Genomic DNA, 20751 nt, shown 5'->3' on the forward strand with positions numbered 1-20751 from the left:
ATGTTGCAGAATATTTTCATATTCTGTCTTTTTATTGCTGATTTTCATACCGGATTTATTACAATAGTCAGGGAGTCCTGCTGACCTGTGCTGGATTTATTCAGAAGTAGAACAACTACATAAAGTAAAGAGCTCAAATTAATATCTCCAATTTTGATATCTGGTTTAATACCACTTTCCTTCATACCATAATCCATACAGATAATGAATAACAGTGGAAATAATGTGCACCCTTGTCTCTTCCCTGATTTTACATCAAACCATCTTTCTGTACCACTTTCAATTGCAACTGCTGACTTACAACTATTTATTGATCGATATAATATCCCATTTACACCATAAATACTAACATTTTGAACAGCTTTACTCTGGCACCTTATCATATGTCTTCTCTAGGTCAGCAAAACCTAAATACAGATTGTTATTACACTGACTTGAACCCAGTCCAAGTTTTCCTTCCAAACTTTCTTTTTAATATGATATTTCATTTTATCTTGTTTAAACTAAATGGTGATCACTTTCTATTTCAAATCATCTGTATATATATTCATGTGTCCTGAACCAGCATGAAGATATCGCTATCAACAATAACAATCAATGAGAAATTTCTTGTGTCCTCTCCATGTGAATTTGTGTACATCTTTATTTTGAAACATGGTGTTACTAATGGCTAGTCCATGTCCTGGACAGAAATCCAGCAGGTACTTACCATTATTATTAGCTTTGCTCTATTTTTTCCAAATTTTACCAAAACATTTCTATATATCTGGCAATCATTTCCTAATCTGCTGTTCAGATTTCCAACAAGAACAACTTTTCTGTTTTCTTCAGCTGCCTTCTCTAATGTCTTGAAAAATCCCTCTACTTCTTCTTAGCAAATGCTTCTGTGGGACTAGAGGCATTATATTGTCCAATTCCCCATTCTGATATCTGTCTACATCAGTACTTGATATTGCCTGCCACTCAAAAAGATTATTCTCGTGTTTGTTAGGGAACAGCTAGTCCTTTTACATGATCATTATTTCCTGAATATAACATCTTGCATTTGTTGCTTAGAAGATTCACTTCTTTTTGTCTTCTTTATCTCAGTAACGCCTATTATGTTGGTTTATCCAATTCTAATAGTTCCATTGATGCTTCTTACAGTGATGGTGCCATTATAACTCTGATGTTGAGCTGGAATTTGTTCCAGTAGCTGATTTTTTGCTATTCACCCTGGTTCCCTTAGAAAAACAGCCAAAGCCTTGTTTAACTGGACAACAACACAGCTAGCATAAAATTTTGTCATTTTATACAATCATTTTGAATTTTGGTTTAGACCAATAGGAATACAATTTGGTCTGCTAAATCCCAAATTGTCAGTCCATCCTTGTTTTTCAGTATCCAGGAGGATCCCTACTAACGGGGTGCACATTCGGAAGGGTGAAAATTGGATATTGGGTCAGAAGGCCTGGTTGTTCTCTACATTTCTTAAATGGTTACATGGAGATCTCCTCCCAGTTATCAAGCTTCGACCCTTAAGCAACAAGTTGACTGACCATTTCCAGGTTTTAATCTATCTTTCCCTTTAGAAAGAACTGTTCCAACAAACTGTCAAGTCAGGCAGATTAAACTAGTTGTGGTGGGCGGTAGATGGCATTGATTAGTAGTAGAGGTTCGGTGTAGTGGTTGAGACAGTTGTATAGTAGGTGTCCTCCCGCGATGAGTCTTCGGACTCCTTGGAGGTGTCACGAATAATAATAATAATAATAAACCTCTCCATTTCTTTGCATCTTCCCAAATTCTTCCTTCATGAACACTGTGCCAATTCAGGTTTCTTTTTTTCTAGATCTTCTCTTATCTGGTCTCATCTTTTCCATGGTCTTCCTCTTAGTCTCCTTCCGTCAAATTTCATTTTATACATGCTTCTTGGTATTCGTTCTAAATTTATTCTGATTAGATGTCCAAGCCACTTCAAGTGAGAGAGAGAGAGATTCATAAGCATTTGTTCAACACTTTTAGTCCTTAACTATTCATAATGTCTGCATTGCTTATTCTGCCTTTTCTTGCTTTTGCAAACATTGTCCTTAAAACTATCACTTCCATTGCTTTCGTTTCTATTACTGCAGAGTCTTCATGTTTCTACTGCATAAGTCAAAATGGGCAAAAATAACTTTTGTTAATCAAAAGCTTACACTTAAGTGGGACCTCAGTGTTCAAAGTAGACTACTTACTGTTAAAAATGTTTGGCCAAGCAAAGCTAGCTAGAAATAAAACACTTGACTTCCATTGCCAAAACCTTTCATTTTAGAATGGCATTATACAAGAAATTTGTTCACCTGTTTTATATATTACTAATACAACATGAGAGGTGGACAAAACACATGACATGACCACATGATATGAGAGTTTTCTGAGAATGATTAGGGAAGTGATCAGATGCATCAATGGCAGAATCATATTTAAAATGAGGAGATTACAAAAGAACTCGCCATTGTTAATAAGGAACGTATGAGCAGAGTTTAACAGGTAGTATAGTCATGTTATGATAGGTTTCACGGTATAAAAGAACACAGATGGTTAAGCAAATAACTATTTATTAACTTAAGGTAGTATAGTCACTTAAACAGAATGGAAAAAGAAAGGATAGCAAAGCAAGTGCATCTTTCAGAATGGCATGAAAAAGACCCAAACAGGACCAAGATTTAGATGGACTGATAGAGTAAGACGTGCTTTAGAAGATCAAAATAAGATCTGACAATTTGGTATCCTGACAGATGAGAGATTAATTTGGAGGAAAATGGTCAATATGAAATTAGCAATAATGAAAGCTTTTCATGTCGTGCTATCATAATATTGTGTACCCCCATGCCCCAAGGTTACATATCAGGAATTTGATCATGATGATAACTGAAAAGTTGGATAACTAAAGTTAGAATTGCTAGTGCTACCAGAACTCAGCTGACAAATTAGCACCCATTCAAGGGTTAGTTAATTGAAGGTTTATTCATTTGAAGTTAGGGTGATTCCGGATAACTGTATTTGATATGTAGCATTTATTTAAACCTTCCATATTAATGTTATTGTTTTACTGCAATTAAAATTACAATAAAGCTGATTTTTTGAATTCCTTGTGGAACGTTAAAAGTTCTTATTATAATTACTATGACGCATTATGAAATAAAAAAAATGTGTGGATATGAGTAGTGTTTTTAAATAGTGTATTTAATTTAAATAATAGCAATAGCAAGTAACTTGCCAAAACCTTTCATTTTAGAATGGCATTATACAAGAAATTTGTTCACCTGTTTTATATATTACTAATACAACATGAGAGTTGGACAAAACACATTGAAACTATTTTGCAAAAGTTCTGGTTTAAAATGTATTTTTCTAAGCTAATCCACAATACTTAAAATTAACACAAATATATAAAGAAACATGAATCATATACATTAGGAGTACTATGCATTATCAAAAAGAGATAAGATATAAATGCACCCTTATATACTGCGAGCTTATTTGAGAGCTAGATGACAATCATTTTTCTGAAGCTATCAGCTGGCTCTTAATAAAATGTTTATATAATTCTTCTTAACAGAAGGTCAGAAATAGAAAGAAAAAAAAGACTGAAATGAGAGATACAACTTTCTAAGCTCTAATCAGTTAATGAATGTGTCACCAAACAAACTCTTCCTTTATCAAGGTTGCAGTCAATAATCAGTCATCCTGATGAATGGTTATTAAATAATAACTATCATTATTCTTTCAAAGATCCAGTTATATGATTCAATTTTGTCTTTCTATTTATTGCTGATTATGACGGCTATACTGCAGCTGCTCGTTTTTCATTGGGTACTCCACTGTATATTAAACTGTTGTTGCTATAGGCCAGGGAGTTCCACAGATGATCAGGAAGTCATGCATCGCCAAATTAGTACAATGAGTACAGGTCGATCACCAGGAGACAGAAGCAGATAAAATAGTTGAGTTACTGAGTGACCACTTGGCAAGCATATATCTTCCTGGTGAGGTTACTGCTCCAACCTATGTGACAGACAAATGTGGGAACAGAGGTGGATGAATCTGAGGTTCTTAGGATACTGCAGAATCTCAATGTAAATAAAGCTGTGGGATTAGATGAGATATCAGCTGGGGTTTTGCGAGAATGTGCAATGGAACTGGCGATGCCTTTGACTAAGTTGTTTAAGTCTCAGCTCAGGTAGAGTTCCAAGGTAGTGGAAAGAGGACAAAATTATTCCTTTGCATAAGGGAGGTTCTAAGACTACAGTAGCAAATTAAACCAATCAGTATCTCAGCCATGGTGGTAAAAGTACTAGAAAAATTGGTCAAAAAGAGAATTCAAGAATGGGCAGATAAAAATATCATACTGTATGAGGGTCAACGTGGCTTTGTGAAGGATCGGCCATGCCTTAGTAATTTACTAACTTTTTATAATAGAGTAGCAACTGAGTTGTTGGCTAAAGGAAATGGCTACATGATGATTTTGCAAAGGCATCTGATAGAATATCATAAGAAACACTGTTACACAAATTAGAACAAATGGAGATGGATATGACACTGGTTAAGTGGATAAGACAGCAGCTGATGGACAGATATCAAAAAGTGGAATATGGAGGTTGTTTCAAGTTTTTCCACTTGGTTATACTATAAATTAAGGATACCAAGAGATTATATTCTTGGTTTAATCCTTTATCCAAGTGCAAGCAAACAAGTTTGCACCTGAACTATTTTCAGGACTGGGACAACTCGTATAAAGAAGCTAATGACTTCACATCACTTGCCTTAACATCCCATAATGCAAAGCACATCTCCTTGTGGATTTATTTATTGCTATGCATTATGGGAATTGGTCACTACCCAGACTGGTTTCGACCTTTGTTGAGGTCTGTATAAGGCAAGTGATATGAAGTCATGAGCTTCTTTATACGCGTTGCCTCAGTCCTGAAATATGGTTCAGGTGCAAGCTTGTTTGCTTACTCTTGGATAAAGGATTAAACTGCAAAATACCCTGACTAAATTGAATAACTTGTAAAATAAAGTTGATAAGAAAATCAGCAATAAAAAGGACAAAGACAATGAAAAATAGACAAACACTGAAAACATCAACAGTATCCTGAATGGAGAACCTATAGAACAAGTAAATCATTTCAGCTATTTAGACACAATTATTATTATTATGTGATGCTTCCAAGAAGTCCAAGGACTCATCACTGGAAGGCACTTTACTCCACTCATTTCACCGTCTACCCTACTGCTTAATTCTCCCACTACACAGAACTACCACTGATGATTTTTAATAAAGATGGCAAATTAGATATACAAATAGACAACAATTAGTAAAGCTGGTATGGTACTCAGCAAAAAATTTATATGGAATAAAGAAATTAATGAAAACACTAAATTAGATGTATACAAGCCAGTGTTCAAACAAATATTAACTTATGGATCTGAGAGCTGGGCTAGAAATGAAACAGTTGATCAAAGACTGGAGACCCTAGATTGAAAGTTCTGATAAAGATTAGGAGAGTGCATCAATGGAAGTATCATATTAAAAACAAGGGTGTTAGGAAAGAACTTGCCACTGTTAGCATTCAGGAATGTATTAGCAAAGGTAATTTCAGATGGTATGGTTACAAACAGAATGGAAGAGGAAAGATTAACAAAACAAGGGTTCTTTTTCAGTTTGGAAGAAAAAGACCCAGAGGAAGACCAAGATGTAGGTGAATTGATACAGTAAAAATTGTCTTAGAAGGAAGAAATATAAGAGTATTGATAGATAACAGATTAATTTAGAGGAAAACTGTTAACTGGAAGTTAATGATGTAATTTTTCATGAAGTACTGTCATAATATCCTGTACATGTCAGGAATTTAATGATGCTGATAGTTAAGAAAATACAGGAATATAATAAAGATCTGTACTCGAACTTTGTAGATCTGGAAAAGACATGTAATAAGGTACCAGATAAAAGGATTTTCAAAATGCTACAATAGGGTAAATGGAACATTATACAGAACAATAGTCAGTATTTAAGTTCTAAGTCAACAGAGCTGAGAGGAGATCTCCACACAGCCTCTAAAGGAATGTGAAGAGCCGACCAGGGCTTCTGAACCAATGTGCACCCTGTTAGGTATCTATCTAGATAGATACTGAACGAATGAGGATGGGCTGGCAATTTGGGATTAGCCAATCCAAATTATTCATATTGGCTTAAACCACAATATAAAAAAGATGGTACAACATGGCAAAATTTCATGGTGGCTGGGTGTCGCCCGGATAAACAAAGCCCTCATTGTTTTCGCAAGCAAACAAACAGCAAAAAGTCAGTTACTGGGACAAATCCTAAAACACACCTCAACACAACATCATCAGAGTTCAAGATCAGTACTATCAACATAACAAGGACGAATGGCAAAGAAATGAAGCTAGCTGATGAAATGGATAAGTAAAAGTTCGACATAATAGAGGAGACTGAAACAAAAAAATACAAAACTGGTGAGATCTTTCTGAGCAATAAATACAAAATATTATATTCAGGCAATGACAATCAAGGAAAAGAAGGAGTAGCCATAGTATTCAGCAATAAATACGAGGCTAATCTTTTTGAATGGCAAGCAATTTCAAGTAGTGATGTGGGCAAATATCAGAATGGGGAACTGGACAATGAGACTTATTTGCACCTATGGTGGGACCATAGGTGCAAATCACCACATTGACAAGTGGGTGAGGTTGTCTGCAATAGAAAAAAAATCAGAACTCAGTGGTGGACACAGGAAGTTAAATAGGCAGTGAAGGAAAGGTAGAAAGTTCCTGGCAAATAAATCACATTGTGCTCTTGGCGAATACAGAGACAAATGTAAGAAAGCTAAACACTGTGCAAAACTAGCTAAACAAAAGTCATGAAGTGCTAAGGTAGAAGTGGAGGAATTTTTTGAGGCATTGGAGAAAGCAACTGAAATGAAAAATTGCTCCTATCTAAATAATAGATCTAAATAAATGATTCTCAGACATACAAAAATATATTGGGAAAATTTGGAGAAAAGAGCAAAGCTAATAATAATGGAAGATACCAGTTGGATTTCTGCTCAGGACATGGACTGGTTATTACTAACACAATGTTCCAACATAAAAATGTGCACAAATTCACATGGAGAGAAGAGGCAAGGAACAAGAAAAGTCTCATTGACTATGTTATTATTGATAGTGATGTTTTCTCCCTGGGGCAGGACCTTAGAGTGTACAGAGGATTTAAAAAATTGTAAGTGATCACCATTCAGTCTTGAGCAGGATAAAATTGAATTTCATATTGAAAAGAAGAACATGTAAGAAAGTTTTAAAACAAATAAAAGTTAAGCAGCTCTCAGATGTGAACTGTAGACTAAAATACACAAACATTATTCAAGAAAAAATGAAAGAGTGAGAGAACAAGAATCAAACGATGGAGATTGAGTGGCAAGCTATGAATGATTGATAACATTGGCAAGTGGGTGAGGTTGTCTGCAATAGAAAAAAAATCAGAACTCAGTGGTGGACACAGGAAGTTAAAGAGGCAGTGAAGGAAAGGTAGAAAGTTCCTGGCAAATAAATCACCTTGTGCTCTCGGCAAATACAGAGACAAATGTAAGAAAGCTAAACACTGTGCAAAACTAGCTAAACAAAAGTCATGGGAAGACTTTGCTAAGAACATAAAATAAATATCAAGAAGGTGGCAAGATATTCTGGAGGTTGGTAAAGAAGTTCAGAAATGGAGGAAAGAGTGCTGTAAAAGGAATTAGAGATGATAAATATGACAAAAAAACTGGTGAAAAAGATATCCTTGATGTATGGAGTAATTACTTCGAAAAATTGCCAAACAAAACAATCAGTGACAGCACAGTAGTAAAAAACACTCAATAGACATGCAATGAGGAATACATATCCATACTTGAAGTAGAAAAAGCCATCAAAAGCCTGAATGTGGAAAGGCAGCAGGAGTAGATATTCAACCAGAAATGCTAAAGTATGGAAGTATAAAAGTCTTATAGTGGCTGCAGTGCATAGTTCAGAAGGCCTGGACAGAGGGAAGAATTCCAGATGACTGGAGTAGTGTTCTCGTAACACCCATATATAAAAAAGGAAAATAAAACTGAATGTGAGAATTACAGAGACATTTCCCTACTAAGTGTTCCTGGTAAGATTTATGCAAATATACTGGAGAAACATTGAGAAGGATTGTGGAAGGGAAACTTGGTAAAGAACAAGCTGGTTTCAGTCCAAATAGAGGCTGTCAGGATCAGATTTTCACTTTACGACAAACAGTTGAGAAATCATGGAAGTATAACAAAGATCTATTTAAGTTTTGTACATCTGGAAAAGGGATATGACAAGGTGACAAGAGAGAAGCTATTCAAAATGCTAAAGTTGTATGGTGTGTTAGTGGGGCATTATATCAAGCAATACTTAGTCTTTATTTGAGTTTTAAGTCATCAGTTACAATTGAAGGAAGTACAGGAAGATGGTTTAATGTTAAATCTGGTGTCAGACAAGGATGTACATTATCTCCTTTGTTACTATAGATCACATTATGAAGTAGTATTAAACCTGATATCAAAATTGGAGATGTTAATGTCAGCTCTTTGCTTTATGCGGATGATCTTATACTTCTAAATAAATTCGCTACAAGTTTGCAAGCTTCCCTGACTAAATTGAATAACTGTTACAAAAGATATGGTATGCAGGTCAGCTACTTAGGCATGATTTTTAGTGAAGATGGTAAATTAAATATGGAAATAGATAACAGAATCAACAAAGCTGGTATGGTAGGAAATCAACTGAATAAATTTATATGGAATAAGAGAGAAATTAGCCAAAACACTAAATTAGCTATATACAAGACAGTGTTTAGACCAATTTTAACTTATGGATCTGCGAGCTGGGTTGAGAGTCCTGAGAAAGATTAGGGGCACAAACAGATGGTGTCAATAGCAATATCATATTAAAAATGAGGATATTAGGAAAGAACTTGACATTGTTAGCATAGCTAATCTCAGGTGGTATGGTCACTTAAACAGAATGGAAGAGGAAAGATTAGCAAAACAAGTGTTCTCTGCCAGGTTGGCTGGAAAAAGATCCAGAGGAAGACTAAGATGTAAGTGGATTGATACAGTAAAAAGTGCCTTAGAAGACAGACATAAAATCTGATAATGTTGGAGTCTTGACAGGTAACAGATTGATTTGAAGGAAAATTGTAGACAGGAAGTTAGTAATGATATAAGTTTTTTATGTAGTATTATCATATCCTGTATATCCCTTGAGGGTGCATGTCAGGAATTTGATGATTTCAGCAGTTAGAACTGAAGAAAACAGAGGGAAATAAAAGTGCATATATCTCCACTGTTATTGATCATTAATATGGGTCACATTATGATGGAAAATGGCATTATACCTAATATCAAATTTAAAGATATTCAAACTATTTACTTTATTCAAGTGATGTTATGCTCCTAAATAAATCTAGTACAAGTCTGACAGGATTACCTAACTAAATTGAATAACTGTTGTAATAAACAGAAATCCATGGTGGACTAAGCAGAGGTTGTCATGGAAAAGAAAGAAGCATATCAAAATTTATAAAGTCAGTATGTGCTCTGAGAGCATAGAGAGATAAATGAAAAAAAATAAAGCAATGTTAAAAAGTGGCTAAACTTTTTAACATGGGAAAATTTCTCTAAAAACATAGAAAAAAATATTAGGAAGATGGCCAATGTTTTGGAGGCTACTAAAACTTAAAGTGGAGGAAAGAATACTGTAAAAATAATTAGAACTCAATGACCAACAGCTATAGCACTTTTCAAATATTAGATTATAATGTACCACAAAGATCTGTTCTGGAATCTATTTTATTTAGTATTTACATTAATAACTCTGTGAAGTAAAACTAAATAGTAAAATGAATGTTTTTGCAGATAATACAATCCTAATTGTCTCTTCAGACACAGTCAAACACATGCAAACCATGGTGAATGCTAACCTTTCAAAAGTAATAAATTGGCTCCACTCAAACTTAGTCTGAACGTTTCACAAAAAATTAACTTAAATACAGCATGTAAAACAAACTTCTCCATACAATTATCATTACATGATTGGAATGGTAGAGCAAATAACAGAGTAAGGATTATGTTAAGCAGACTACTATTTGAATAGATTCTTCAATTTAAATATGCTAAAATATTTTATTTTCTTCATGAATTCAAAGAACACAACAATAAGTTGAGAGGAATCTTGTTCTACACTGAAACATCTAGTTTCAACTCAAAGTAATTCAGATCTTAACTAGAAAAAAATATAAGAACATGCAACAAATATACCACTCAGATATTTATACATGTATAGGCTATTATTATTATTCATAAAAATTATATAATGAAATAAATATTAATCAAGATATTTCCTTTAGTAGATATTGGGGTCTAAAATATACAGTTTCTAAAGAAGCAATGCATAAACATACTTATTAAGCACCAAAAATATACAATACTCTACCTTTATTAATAAGAAATGAAATCAACCCAAACAAATCATTATTATTATTATTATTCAGGCCTCCATGAAGTCAAAAGACTCATCGTGGGAGGTCCTTTCTAAGAAACATAAGTCTATCAAGACTCATCGAGGGAGTTCCCTCCTAGGAAACACAAAGTCTATCATACCACTCCTTAAATGCATTGACCGCTCTCACCACTCCATCAGGCAATGCATTCTATGGTTCACCCTCCATGCAAAGAAGCCACTCCTCACCCTCTTTCTCACAGTTTCCTTTCGTAACTTCCAGGGATGGTCCCTTGTCATGACTCCTTCCCGCTGTTCAACCAAGCGAAAGAACTTCCCAGTGTCAAACCCTGTAACCACCTCTCAACAGTTTAGAAGTCTCAATCATATCACCCCTCCTTCTTCTATCCACCAAACTCTGCAGTCCACACTCCCTCAGCCAATCCTCATAACTAACATTGTACAGTCCCGACACCATCTTTGTTATCCGCCTTTGTACCCTTTCCACAGTTAATTTATCCCCTTCAAATCCTGGGGACTGGATCTGAGAACAATAGTCTAAGTGTGGTCTGATCAGAGTCTTATACAACGGAATGGTAACCATTTTATCTCTGCAGGTCAGTGTCCTTCTCATTACTGCAGCAATCCTCTGTGTTACCTTCACTACCTTTGCAATATGTTCCCTAAATTTCAGGTTTCTATCAATCATCAAACCCAGATCTCTTGTCTCTTCTACTTCCTCCAGTTTAACTCCTCCCATAATACAAAATATAAGAAATGTATAAGAAAAATATAAGAATATGCAACAAACATACCACTGAGATATTTATACATTTATAGGCTATTATTATTATTCATAAAAATTATATAATGAAATAAATATTAATCAAGATAGTAGATATTGGGGTCTAAAATATACAGTTTCCACCTTTGCTACGAGTTGTCTGGTATTGTACTACATACTAGGACTACTTGCATTGGCTCACGCTAATACTTTTATAGTTTACTATATTCGGCATGAAACTCTCCGATTCCAATCTTTGAGTTTCTTATTCGGTTTTAAAACAATGTGGGATTTAATATCCCCTTAATTTAAGTAATGTTTATATCGCCGAAATGAAGCCTATTGGCTCTTTATATTTAAGTAACAAAATACAAAAATCTGCAGAAATGAGAAAACTTGGTTCAAAATAATTAGATAAATGATTGGATTTTGGTAATGGCTTCCAGCAGATTGTTTGTATTCAAGGGTCAAGTCTCAAGCATAAAATGTAAAGTTCAAATTGATTGCATAAAATTAAAATGTTGTTTGACTATTTATTTTGTTCCAAAGCCAAATTAACATTGTATAGTGCAACTACTTCTGTATATAGTCATGTTTTATCTATATGTATACATATACACACAAGCATGTGTATATAATGATCATGCATTACACAGTTATAAATTTAATGTATTGTAACCTGAATGACCTGATGCTCTAAGGTTTTATATGATATTCCAACATTGTGTACTATAATATTAAATTTAAAATGATTTTACAATTTATGATTATGAAGATAAAGATGTTCTAGATGTCCACAGTAATTACTTTAAAATATTGCTAAATGAAACAAAATTTGGTATGAAAATCAGCAATAAAACAGGCTATGAAAATAGGCAGGAACATTGAAAGCAATCAACTACATCCTCGATAGAGAATCTATAGATCAAGTAAAAACATTTCAGCTATTTAGGCACAATTTTAAATGAAGATGACAAATATATAGAAATAGGCAACAGAATTACATAGCTGGTATGGCAAGTAGAAGTCAACTGAATAAATTTATATGGAATAAGAGAGAAAGTAGTCAAAATGCTAAACTAACTATATACAAGACAGTATTCAAATGAATTTTAACTTATGAATATGAGAGGTGAATTACAAATAAAACACTGATCAACAACTGAAGACCACAGATATGAGTTATTATGTGAATGATTAGCGAAGTGAGCAGATGGCATCAATGGCAGAATCATACTAAAAATGAGGATATTAGAAAGGAACATTCAGGAATATGTTAGCAAAGCTAATCTCAGGTAGTAGGTATGGTTACTTGAACATTACAGCAAAGGTTAGTAGAACATATTTGTCACCAGGATGGCAGGAAAAAGGAACAAAAGACCAAGATTTAGATAGAATACAGTAAGAAATGCGTTAGAAGATTAAATATAAGTTTTGACAATACTGAAGCCCTCACAGACAACTAATTAATTAGAAGAAAATTGTTGATCCTGTATTGAGGGTAACATATCAGAAATTTGATGATGATTTAAGCTGACACTAAATTTTATGATCAGAGTAATGACAGTTAACTGGATTTAAGTAGGCTATGAATTGTATATAACTATGGCTTAATTAACTTATGAGAATAGGAAATAGTTTTATGATGATAGTTATCCATCTAAATGCAGATGAATGAGCAAGGTCATAAAATTTGTAACATAGGCATAATATAAAAAACAAACATTAACATGAGTAGTGTATATCTTCAGATTATAAGAATATAAGTTTGGTTTTAAATATATATATAACAAATAAATAAATTACAGGTATGAGTAATTATTTTCCAATCAGGACAAAAAAAGTCTGAGATCTTTTTGATATATAGCCAACAGAAGAGAGAATTATACTAAAATAATATTAGTTTATGGGAATGATAGCAAAGTAACCAGTGCAGAAAATACCATTAAAGTATTTGATGAACATTTCATTGAGGTATTTTTTATGTTAGTGACTGATTTCACACGACTAGAGCAAGGACAGAATAGGAAGGAATAAAAGTAAGCGGTGAACTTACGTAAACTATGACAATAAAGCAACAGAACGGAACCATTACAGTATAAATTTTGAAGGAATGCTCCAAGGGGTTAATCACTTGACTTACTTGTTTAATGAAAACTCTGCAAGAGGAGAGGCCCCAAATAAGTGAAAAAGACAATAAAATTGTACCAGAACACAAAAGAGTTGCAAAAACGAAGGCTTGAAATGACAAAATTTATATACCTGGAATTGTGGAAAGTTTGGAAGATGCTGATGAGAGCCAGGATCTATGTTTGGGTGCAGCAGTTTGTTAAGAGAAAGTTACATTTAACAAATATTCTTTGCAAAATTGCAATAGAAAGAAGTATTTACTTATCAGAGGAAACAGAAATACATCTGGATTTTGCAAATGGACATCAGATTGTCAAATGAGAAACTGGCATTATAATAAGAAAAGAATGAAAATGGATCAGTAAGTTGGATAAAAGAGGCCATCTGACAGGCATCAGAACCCTATACTTAATAGCAACTCAGAGTAGCATTCTAGAAGAGGATGGTGACATCACAGAGTTCAGTTTTAGGGTTATTATTGTTTAACTTATATGTCAATGATACTAGGAGAGGTTGAATACTTGTTTACTACTAATACAAACTGGGGAGAGAGAGCTAAGAGAAGTAAAGTTGATGCTCTCAAGAGAATCAAAACAGGCTATCTGTATGGGCAGATAAGAGCCTACCAGTTCAATGATATGAAATTTAAGGTATTACATGTTTAAGTTAAGGGATATTACATCCCATATAGTTTCTTAGCCGAATAAGAAACTCAAAGAGTTTCATGCCGAATATAGTAAAAACTATATATATATAAAGTTCGGCGATTCCAAGCATAAGCAAATACCTGGATACCGCAGCACTGATCCCAAAGGGTAGTGCAAGCTGGGGCAACTCGTGGTAGAGGTGGAGCGAGCTCCGATCACTATTCTTGATATTTGCCCATAATGTGAACTTAGCTCCTATGAACTGTATTTTTGTTCACATTATGAGAGAAGGTCACTATCCAGACCGGTTTCGACCTTTATTGAGGTCTCATCAGTGAGTAGCCAGACCTAGTTAATATCAAGTTTGTAGCGAACAGAACTTGTACCCCTACTACGAGTATTGCTGTGAGGTGCTCTAATAAATTATTAGATATGTGAAGAGCCAAAGGCTTCAATGATATGAAATTTAAGGTATTACATGTTTAAGTTAAGGGATATTACATCCCATATAGTTTCTTAGCCGAATAAGAAACTCAAAGAGTTTCATGCCGAATATAGTAAAAAACTATATATATATAAAGTTCGGCGATTCCAAGCGTAAGCAAATACCTGGATACTGCAGCCTTTGGAGCCTTTGGCTCTTCACATATCTAATAAGGTATTACAATTTGGAATGTTGTGCATTTGACAGTCATGTACTGAATGAAGTAAAAGAGATAAGGAACTTAGCATGACAATGGACAAGGAAATGAATAAGGGACACATCAAGAAGGGTAACTTCTTGACTCCATGGAGACACCGATTGTAATAATAATAATAACAACATATAAAAAATAAACAAAGTTACACAAGGCAGTATTTTGGTGTAAAGATTTAGTCATTCAATTTTCAATGCAATGAGAAGATTTTGAGAAGAGTCCAGAGACACATGACTAGAATAATATCAGGTCATTGGAATGTGAACTATGAGGATATGTTAAGAGGAAGCTATCTGAAAGCCTGGTAGATAGAAGTAAAAACAGATAACAGGATAGATCAATAAAAATATTTTCTTGGAGTGGAAAAGAGAAAAATGAAAGGTCATCCTTGGATGTCAGAATGCATGATAGGAAAGTATAGATGAATGAACTTAAGACCAATGATAATAAATAGTGGAAAGTTGTAGTTACAGAAGTTTACTTAAATTTATTAACCATTTAATTTATAACAATTAATTATTAATTTAGTTCCTATTTATTTCTGTCTGTTTTCAGTTATTTCATTCAAAACTTACTCATTTACTTGATTTCAATGCAAATGAAATTATTAAAACAAAATTACACTTTAAAAACACCATTCTGTTTTGTCTGTTTATATTTCAAGGTGAATGCAGAATGGAGCAAGATACAATATAAACAATCACTATTAAAAAGCTTTTTATTCTTATAATCATGGATTTAGGTGAAGTGATCTGTTTGTCATGTCAAACTTCACCTTTTCACTTTTTCATTTGTTTTAAATTCATATATAGTTCTACTTTCAATCAACTTATCTATTTGGATGTACTATCCATGTTTATTTAAATCATGCAGCAGTTCATTTTTTTTAATTGAAAGATTGTAGGATTTCACCAACCAAGTAAAAAGATGATCACCCCCCCCCCCCCCAACATACACTATTGCGTCAATCAATTCATCACTTATATCTTTGTCACTAATGCATGCAATATTTTGCAAACTGTTATTACCCGTTTTTCTCATGATTTGAGACATCTGTCCTAAATAATACTTTCAATCATAATCCATCAACAGCTTTTCTGATTCAGAATAACATCCAACTATCCAAGTTAGTAAAGCATCATTTACTTTTATATATCACCACTAGCAGAGATGCACTGAACATTGTTTGTAGCTAAGCAGCAGCATCCATAAATACATAGGCTTCCATAAATTATGGAAGAAAAAAAAAATCGACATTACTCAAAATTTATGATGAATTTTTATGTGATTTGGTGAAGAGCAGTATGATATGAGATATGAAAGAAACACTCACAAAAATTGTAAATAAATAGTTTAATTCAGTAACAAATGGGTACGTGAACAAAATGGTCAAAAACAAGAATGCCTCAAAAAAAAGGTGGTCATCCAACACAGTACTACAGTGCTCATAATGTTTCATACTATTTATAACTGTGTTCAGGAGCTCAGTTTTCAGTAATAACCACTGCTCCTGCAAAGCTCTCCTAAGACCCAAGACATGCTCAACATCAGAACATCCCAGACATGCTCAACAGGATTAAGGTCAGGAGACCTGATGGGCTAATCCATATGTATGATAGTCTCTTGTTGAAGATATGGTCCATGAGCATTGCTCAATGAGGACAAGCATTACTGACTTGTAGGGGAAAAAAATGCCTTCCTTATCACACCTGCATGTAGATGAACTTAGAGGTCCAGGACCTCATCTCTGTAAGTTGCCGCAAACAATGGTTCCACTAGGAAGCATAGGTTCGAGCATCCATCCAACAAGATGCCTCTCCAAACCATCACACCACTTCCACCATAAGTAGTCCTCGGTTCTATCCAGATCAGGGCCTGTCTGGTATCACTTTGTAGAACAAATCAGAACTCGTCTATAAACAATACTGATCCCACTGGTCTTGGGTCCAGTTGACATGGAGCCTGGGCCATTTGAAACATTTTCTCCTGTGGTGTGGATATAGGAACATGCAGACTACCATTTGCCTAGCACAGAGACCATCTTTATGATGCCTTCTGAGCACAGTGGAAGCAGATGCCAATATTCCTGTAGCGAAGCAAGGTTGGACTGCAGCTGATTCGGGGTAGCACTCCTGTTTCGACAAGAGATAATTGGAGATATCGATCACATACATGCACAGTATGGTGGTAGCCCATGGTCTTCGTTTACTGTATCTCGGAGATGCTGTTTGTGACAACAGTCCGCGAACCAGAGAACAATTCAGATGCAACCATTTGACTACCTCTGTCTGACTTTGGCCAACCTGTAGTCTTACAATGGCTCACCACCTGAATTCATAGTTTAAATGTGTTGCAGCTATATCCAAGAATTCAATTCTGCTATCATGCAATGTCTTGTTCTCACTCCATACACAAAATGGAAAAAGACTCCAAAAATGCCTGCTTTTATGCCATGGCTCATTTGCATATACTGCTGACAGCACCAATCATTTGTATATGATAACCAGACTCGGCATGACTTTACATAACATACCTGACTTTCATATGTTCTCTCTTCTACCCCCCCCCCCTTGAGTTATCACAAATTTCCTCTTTGTTCTTTAATTTATGGAAACAAGCGTAGTTAACAAAATAAGTAAGGCTGGTATGGTGGGGCTAAACAATTTATAATGAATATTAAGAAATCAGCCAAAACACTGAACTATTTTCAGTGTTTTGGCTGATTTCAATGCAAATTAAAATTGAAGGCTTCATAAAAGACTTCAATTTTAATTTGTGGATCTGAGAGTTCATTAGAAATAAACTGTCAACCAAAGATTAGAGATTACAAATACGTAAATTTGGGGGGGGGATTGCAATTGACAGAAGCATATTAAAAATAAACATTAAAAAGGAACCTGTTATTAGCGTCAAGACTGTGTGAGCAGAGCTAATCAAAAGATAGCACAGTGACTAAACAGAACAAGAAAGAAAAGATTACAAAACAAGTATTTGATACCAGGGTGACTGCAAAAAATCCAGAGTAAACATATGAGTAAAATCAAGGGATTGATGCAGTTATTAAAACACTTAAGGAATTGAACAACGTAGTTAAGGATATAAATTAAATTATACTTTAATAAATATTTTCCGATATTTCGGCAATGTCACATTGCCATCTTCTAAAGGAACTCGCAAAAAAAGCACGTGCACGTAGGCACTACAAACACAGTAACTGGGAATGAAGAGATGAAGCTATTGTTCTCCTAAAAGTCCTGATGGTGCCCTCTAGCAGGCTAAGTAGGTGTTCTTGGCCGTTGGCTGAAGGTCTGCTGATGTAAGCCTCCCAAATTTGGGGCAGTCGCATACAACCAAATTTGTTGAGGTTTGGAGAATTTCTTAGGGCTGAGGCTGATTCCATAAATAGTCTTTCGTATTTGTATTTGCTACGGTGTATTACTGTAGCTTTCTTCCACCGTATTCTGTGGCGTGTATCCAGAGCATGGTCCGCAAGACCAGAATGGCTGTACTTGTGAAACCGGATGTAGTCCTTGTGTTCAGAAATTCTGATATTCGCTGTCCTGCCTGTTTGGCCAAAGTAAGACAGATTACAACTGCAAGGGACCTGGTATACACCAGGTAGGTCTAGGGGAAGTGGTTGGTCTTTAGTGGAGCAGATAAGGGATGCCAATTTTCTGTAAGGTTTGTAACAGGAGGTCAGGTCATGCTTTTTTAAGATTTTGGTAATCTTTTCTGAGGTGCCTCGGATGTAGGGAATGGTGATGGATTTAGAGTAATCCTTGTTGTGGAGGGGGGGGGGATCTGTGGTTTGTAGGTTCTAATATTTTTTGGACTTTTTTTGGGGGTAGCCATTGGCTGAGAAAGTGTTGAGGATGTGATTTAGTTCAGTGTTTAGGGCCAAGTCGTTTGAACAGATTAGTTTAGCCCTGTTGTATAGTGTTTTCACTACTCCATATTGTTGTGAGGGGGGGGGGGGATTGTTGGTGAATGTATCTGCCTGTATGGGTGGGTTTTTTGTAAACTGAGAAAACCAAGGTTCCATTAGGCTGGCGGGTGACTAGTGTGTCTAGGAAAGGGAGGCTGTTTTTTTCCTCTTTTTCCAGGGTGAATTTGATTCTGGGGTGTTGGTTGTTTAAGTGTGTTAAGAAGGAGAGAAGTGTTTCAGAGCCATGTGGCCAAATAGCAAACACATCATCAATGTAGCGAAGCCATATGGTTGGTTTTTGTGGGGCAGAGGCTAAGGCTTTTTCTTCAAAGGTCTCCATAAAGAAATTGGCCAAGGGTGGGGAGAGTGGTGAACCCATGGCTGTCCCCTCTATTTGTTTGTAGAATTTTCCTTGCCAAACGAAATAGCCTGAGTTCATTGTGAACTGAAATAAGGCTGAGATATCGGGAGAAAATTTAGCTTGGATTAGCTCTAGAGTTTCCTTGAGTGGGACATTTGTGAATAAAGAGGAGACATCAAAGCTGACCATTATGTCAGTATGTTGGAGTGTAAGGTTTTCTATGCTGGCTTTGAAATGGGCTGAGTTTTTTTAAGTGTGATGGTGTGTTGCCAGTATAGTATGTGAGCTCTTTGGCCAAATGTTTAGCTAATTTGTATGTGGGGGAATCAATGCCATCCACTATGGGACGTAATGGCACATTTTCTTTATGTATTTTTGGGAGTCAGTAAATACGGGGGGGTATAGAGCTAAATGGCTTTAATCTGTTGGTAACTTCTACAGGCCAAGAAGTGACTCTCTTAAGGAGCCTGTGAAGTTTTCTAATTTGAGAGTTGGTGGGATTGTAATTGATGGGGAAGTAAGTAGCCCGATCTAAGAGAAGAGCATTCAGCTTACCTGTATAGTCCTTTTGGTTAAGGACTACAGTTGCGTTTCCCTTACCCGCTTTGGTGATAACTATTTCTTTATTATTCTTCATTTCCTGTAGAGCTTTATATTCCTTGTTGGATATGTTGGATTTTGGTGGGACTGCTTTGGAAAGGACACAAGCTACATCCAGTCTCACACTGTTGGCGACTTGATGTGGAAAGTGGCGGTTTCTGCGTTTGATCTGGATCATAATATCCTCACTGGGTATTTTTTTTGGGAGCAATCGCGAAGTTGTGGCCACGTGACAGCACGTTGATTGCTTAAGGCTTCAGGGTGACTGAAGAAAGGTTGATTACGGTATTGGTAGCAAGTTTTGGAAGGACGGTAGAGTTCTTTTTTAATTTTTTTAATTTTTTCATCTGTCAGCCTCGTATTTTTTTAAATTCTTTGTCAGCAGTTAGAAGACCAAAATACGAGATGATAATATACTGGAGTCCTCACAAATAAGACTATTTCTGCTAATAGGAAGTTAATTATGTAGTACTATCATAGGATCCTTATACAACCTCCCCTCTCCCATGAAGGTAAATATCAGGAATTTGATGAGAATTGTGATAACATCAAATTTTATACAGCCTACAATACAGTATATATTATGTGAAAATAAAATATTCTTTTAACAAAAAAAATTAAATTAAAATTTAAAATTTAAAACACTGGCTAACACACCTGTTAATAAATCCATATCCATTCTTAACATTGAACCATTTCACTGTTCCCAAGACTTTTGTTGCTGTAAAGAATTTGATATTGTTAAGTGGTTTCGTAAGTAAAAATTCTTAAAACAAATTTTTAAACTCTTCATAAATATATGTGCAATTGCTATAAATGTAATGGGGGGGGGGGGGGGTTGATAAAGGTCATTAAGATTTAGTGAAATTAAAGAATGATCGAATTTTAGTACCAAAAATGATTAATAATTCTTATATTTATGATAGTATGGAACTTTATTATACAATTGCATATAATCAAAACCAGCAAAAATGCCTTTTGATTTCATTTACAAATCAAACAATGTCATGGTCCAAACAAAAATTGGAAAGACATGTAGATGTTTAGAGGAGAAAACATATCTTGAGAGAAAATAA

At 35.0% G+C, this 20751-nt stretch overlaps 1 protein-coding gene across 1 annotated transcript in view; it reads right to left on the bottom strand.

Annotated features, from left to right (window-relative positions):
- Positions 1–20751, bottom strand: part of LOC150107622 (uncharacterized) — a 170549-nt gene that overhangs the window by 115267 nt on the left and 34531 nt on the right. Inside the window, exon 2 of the mRNA XM_090391428.1 lies at positions 20333–20396. Within this exon, the coding sequence (XP_090247554.1) occupies positions 20333–20396 (64 nt within the window). The remainder of the gene's footprint in view (positions 1–20332; positions 20397–20751) is intronic.

The sequence above is a fragment of the Typopeltis vanoorti genome, chromosome 4, assembly GCF_054136105.1.
Source record: "Typopeltis vanoorti isolate ZY-2024b chromosome 4, IOZ_Tvanoo_1.0, whole genome shotgun sequence".
NCBI classification, from domain to species: domain Eukaryota; kingdom Metazoa; phylum Arthropoda; class Arachnida; order Uropygi; family Thelyphonidae; genus Typopeltis; species Typopeltis vanoorti.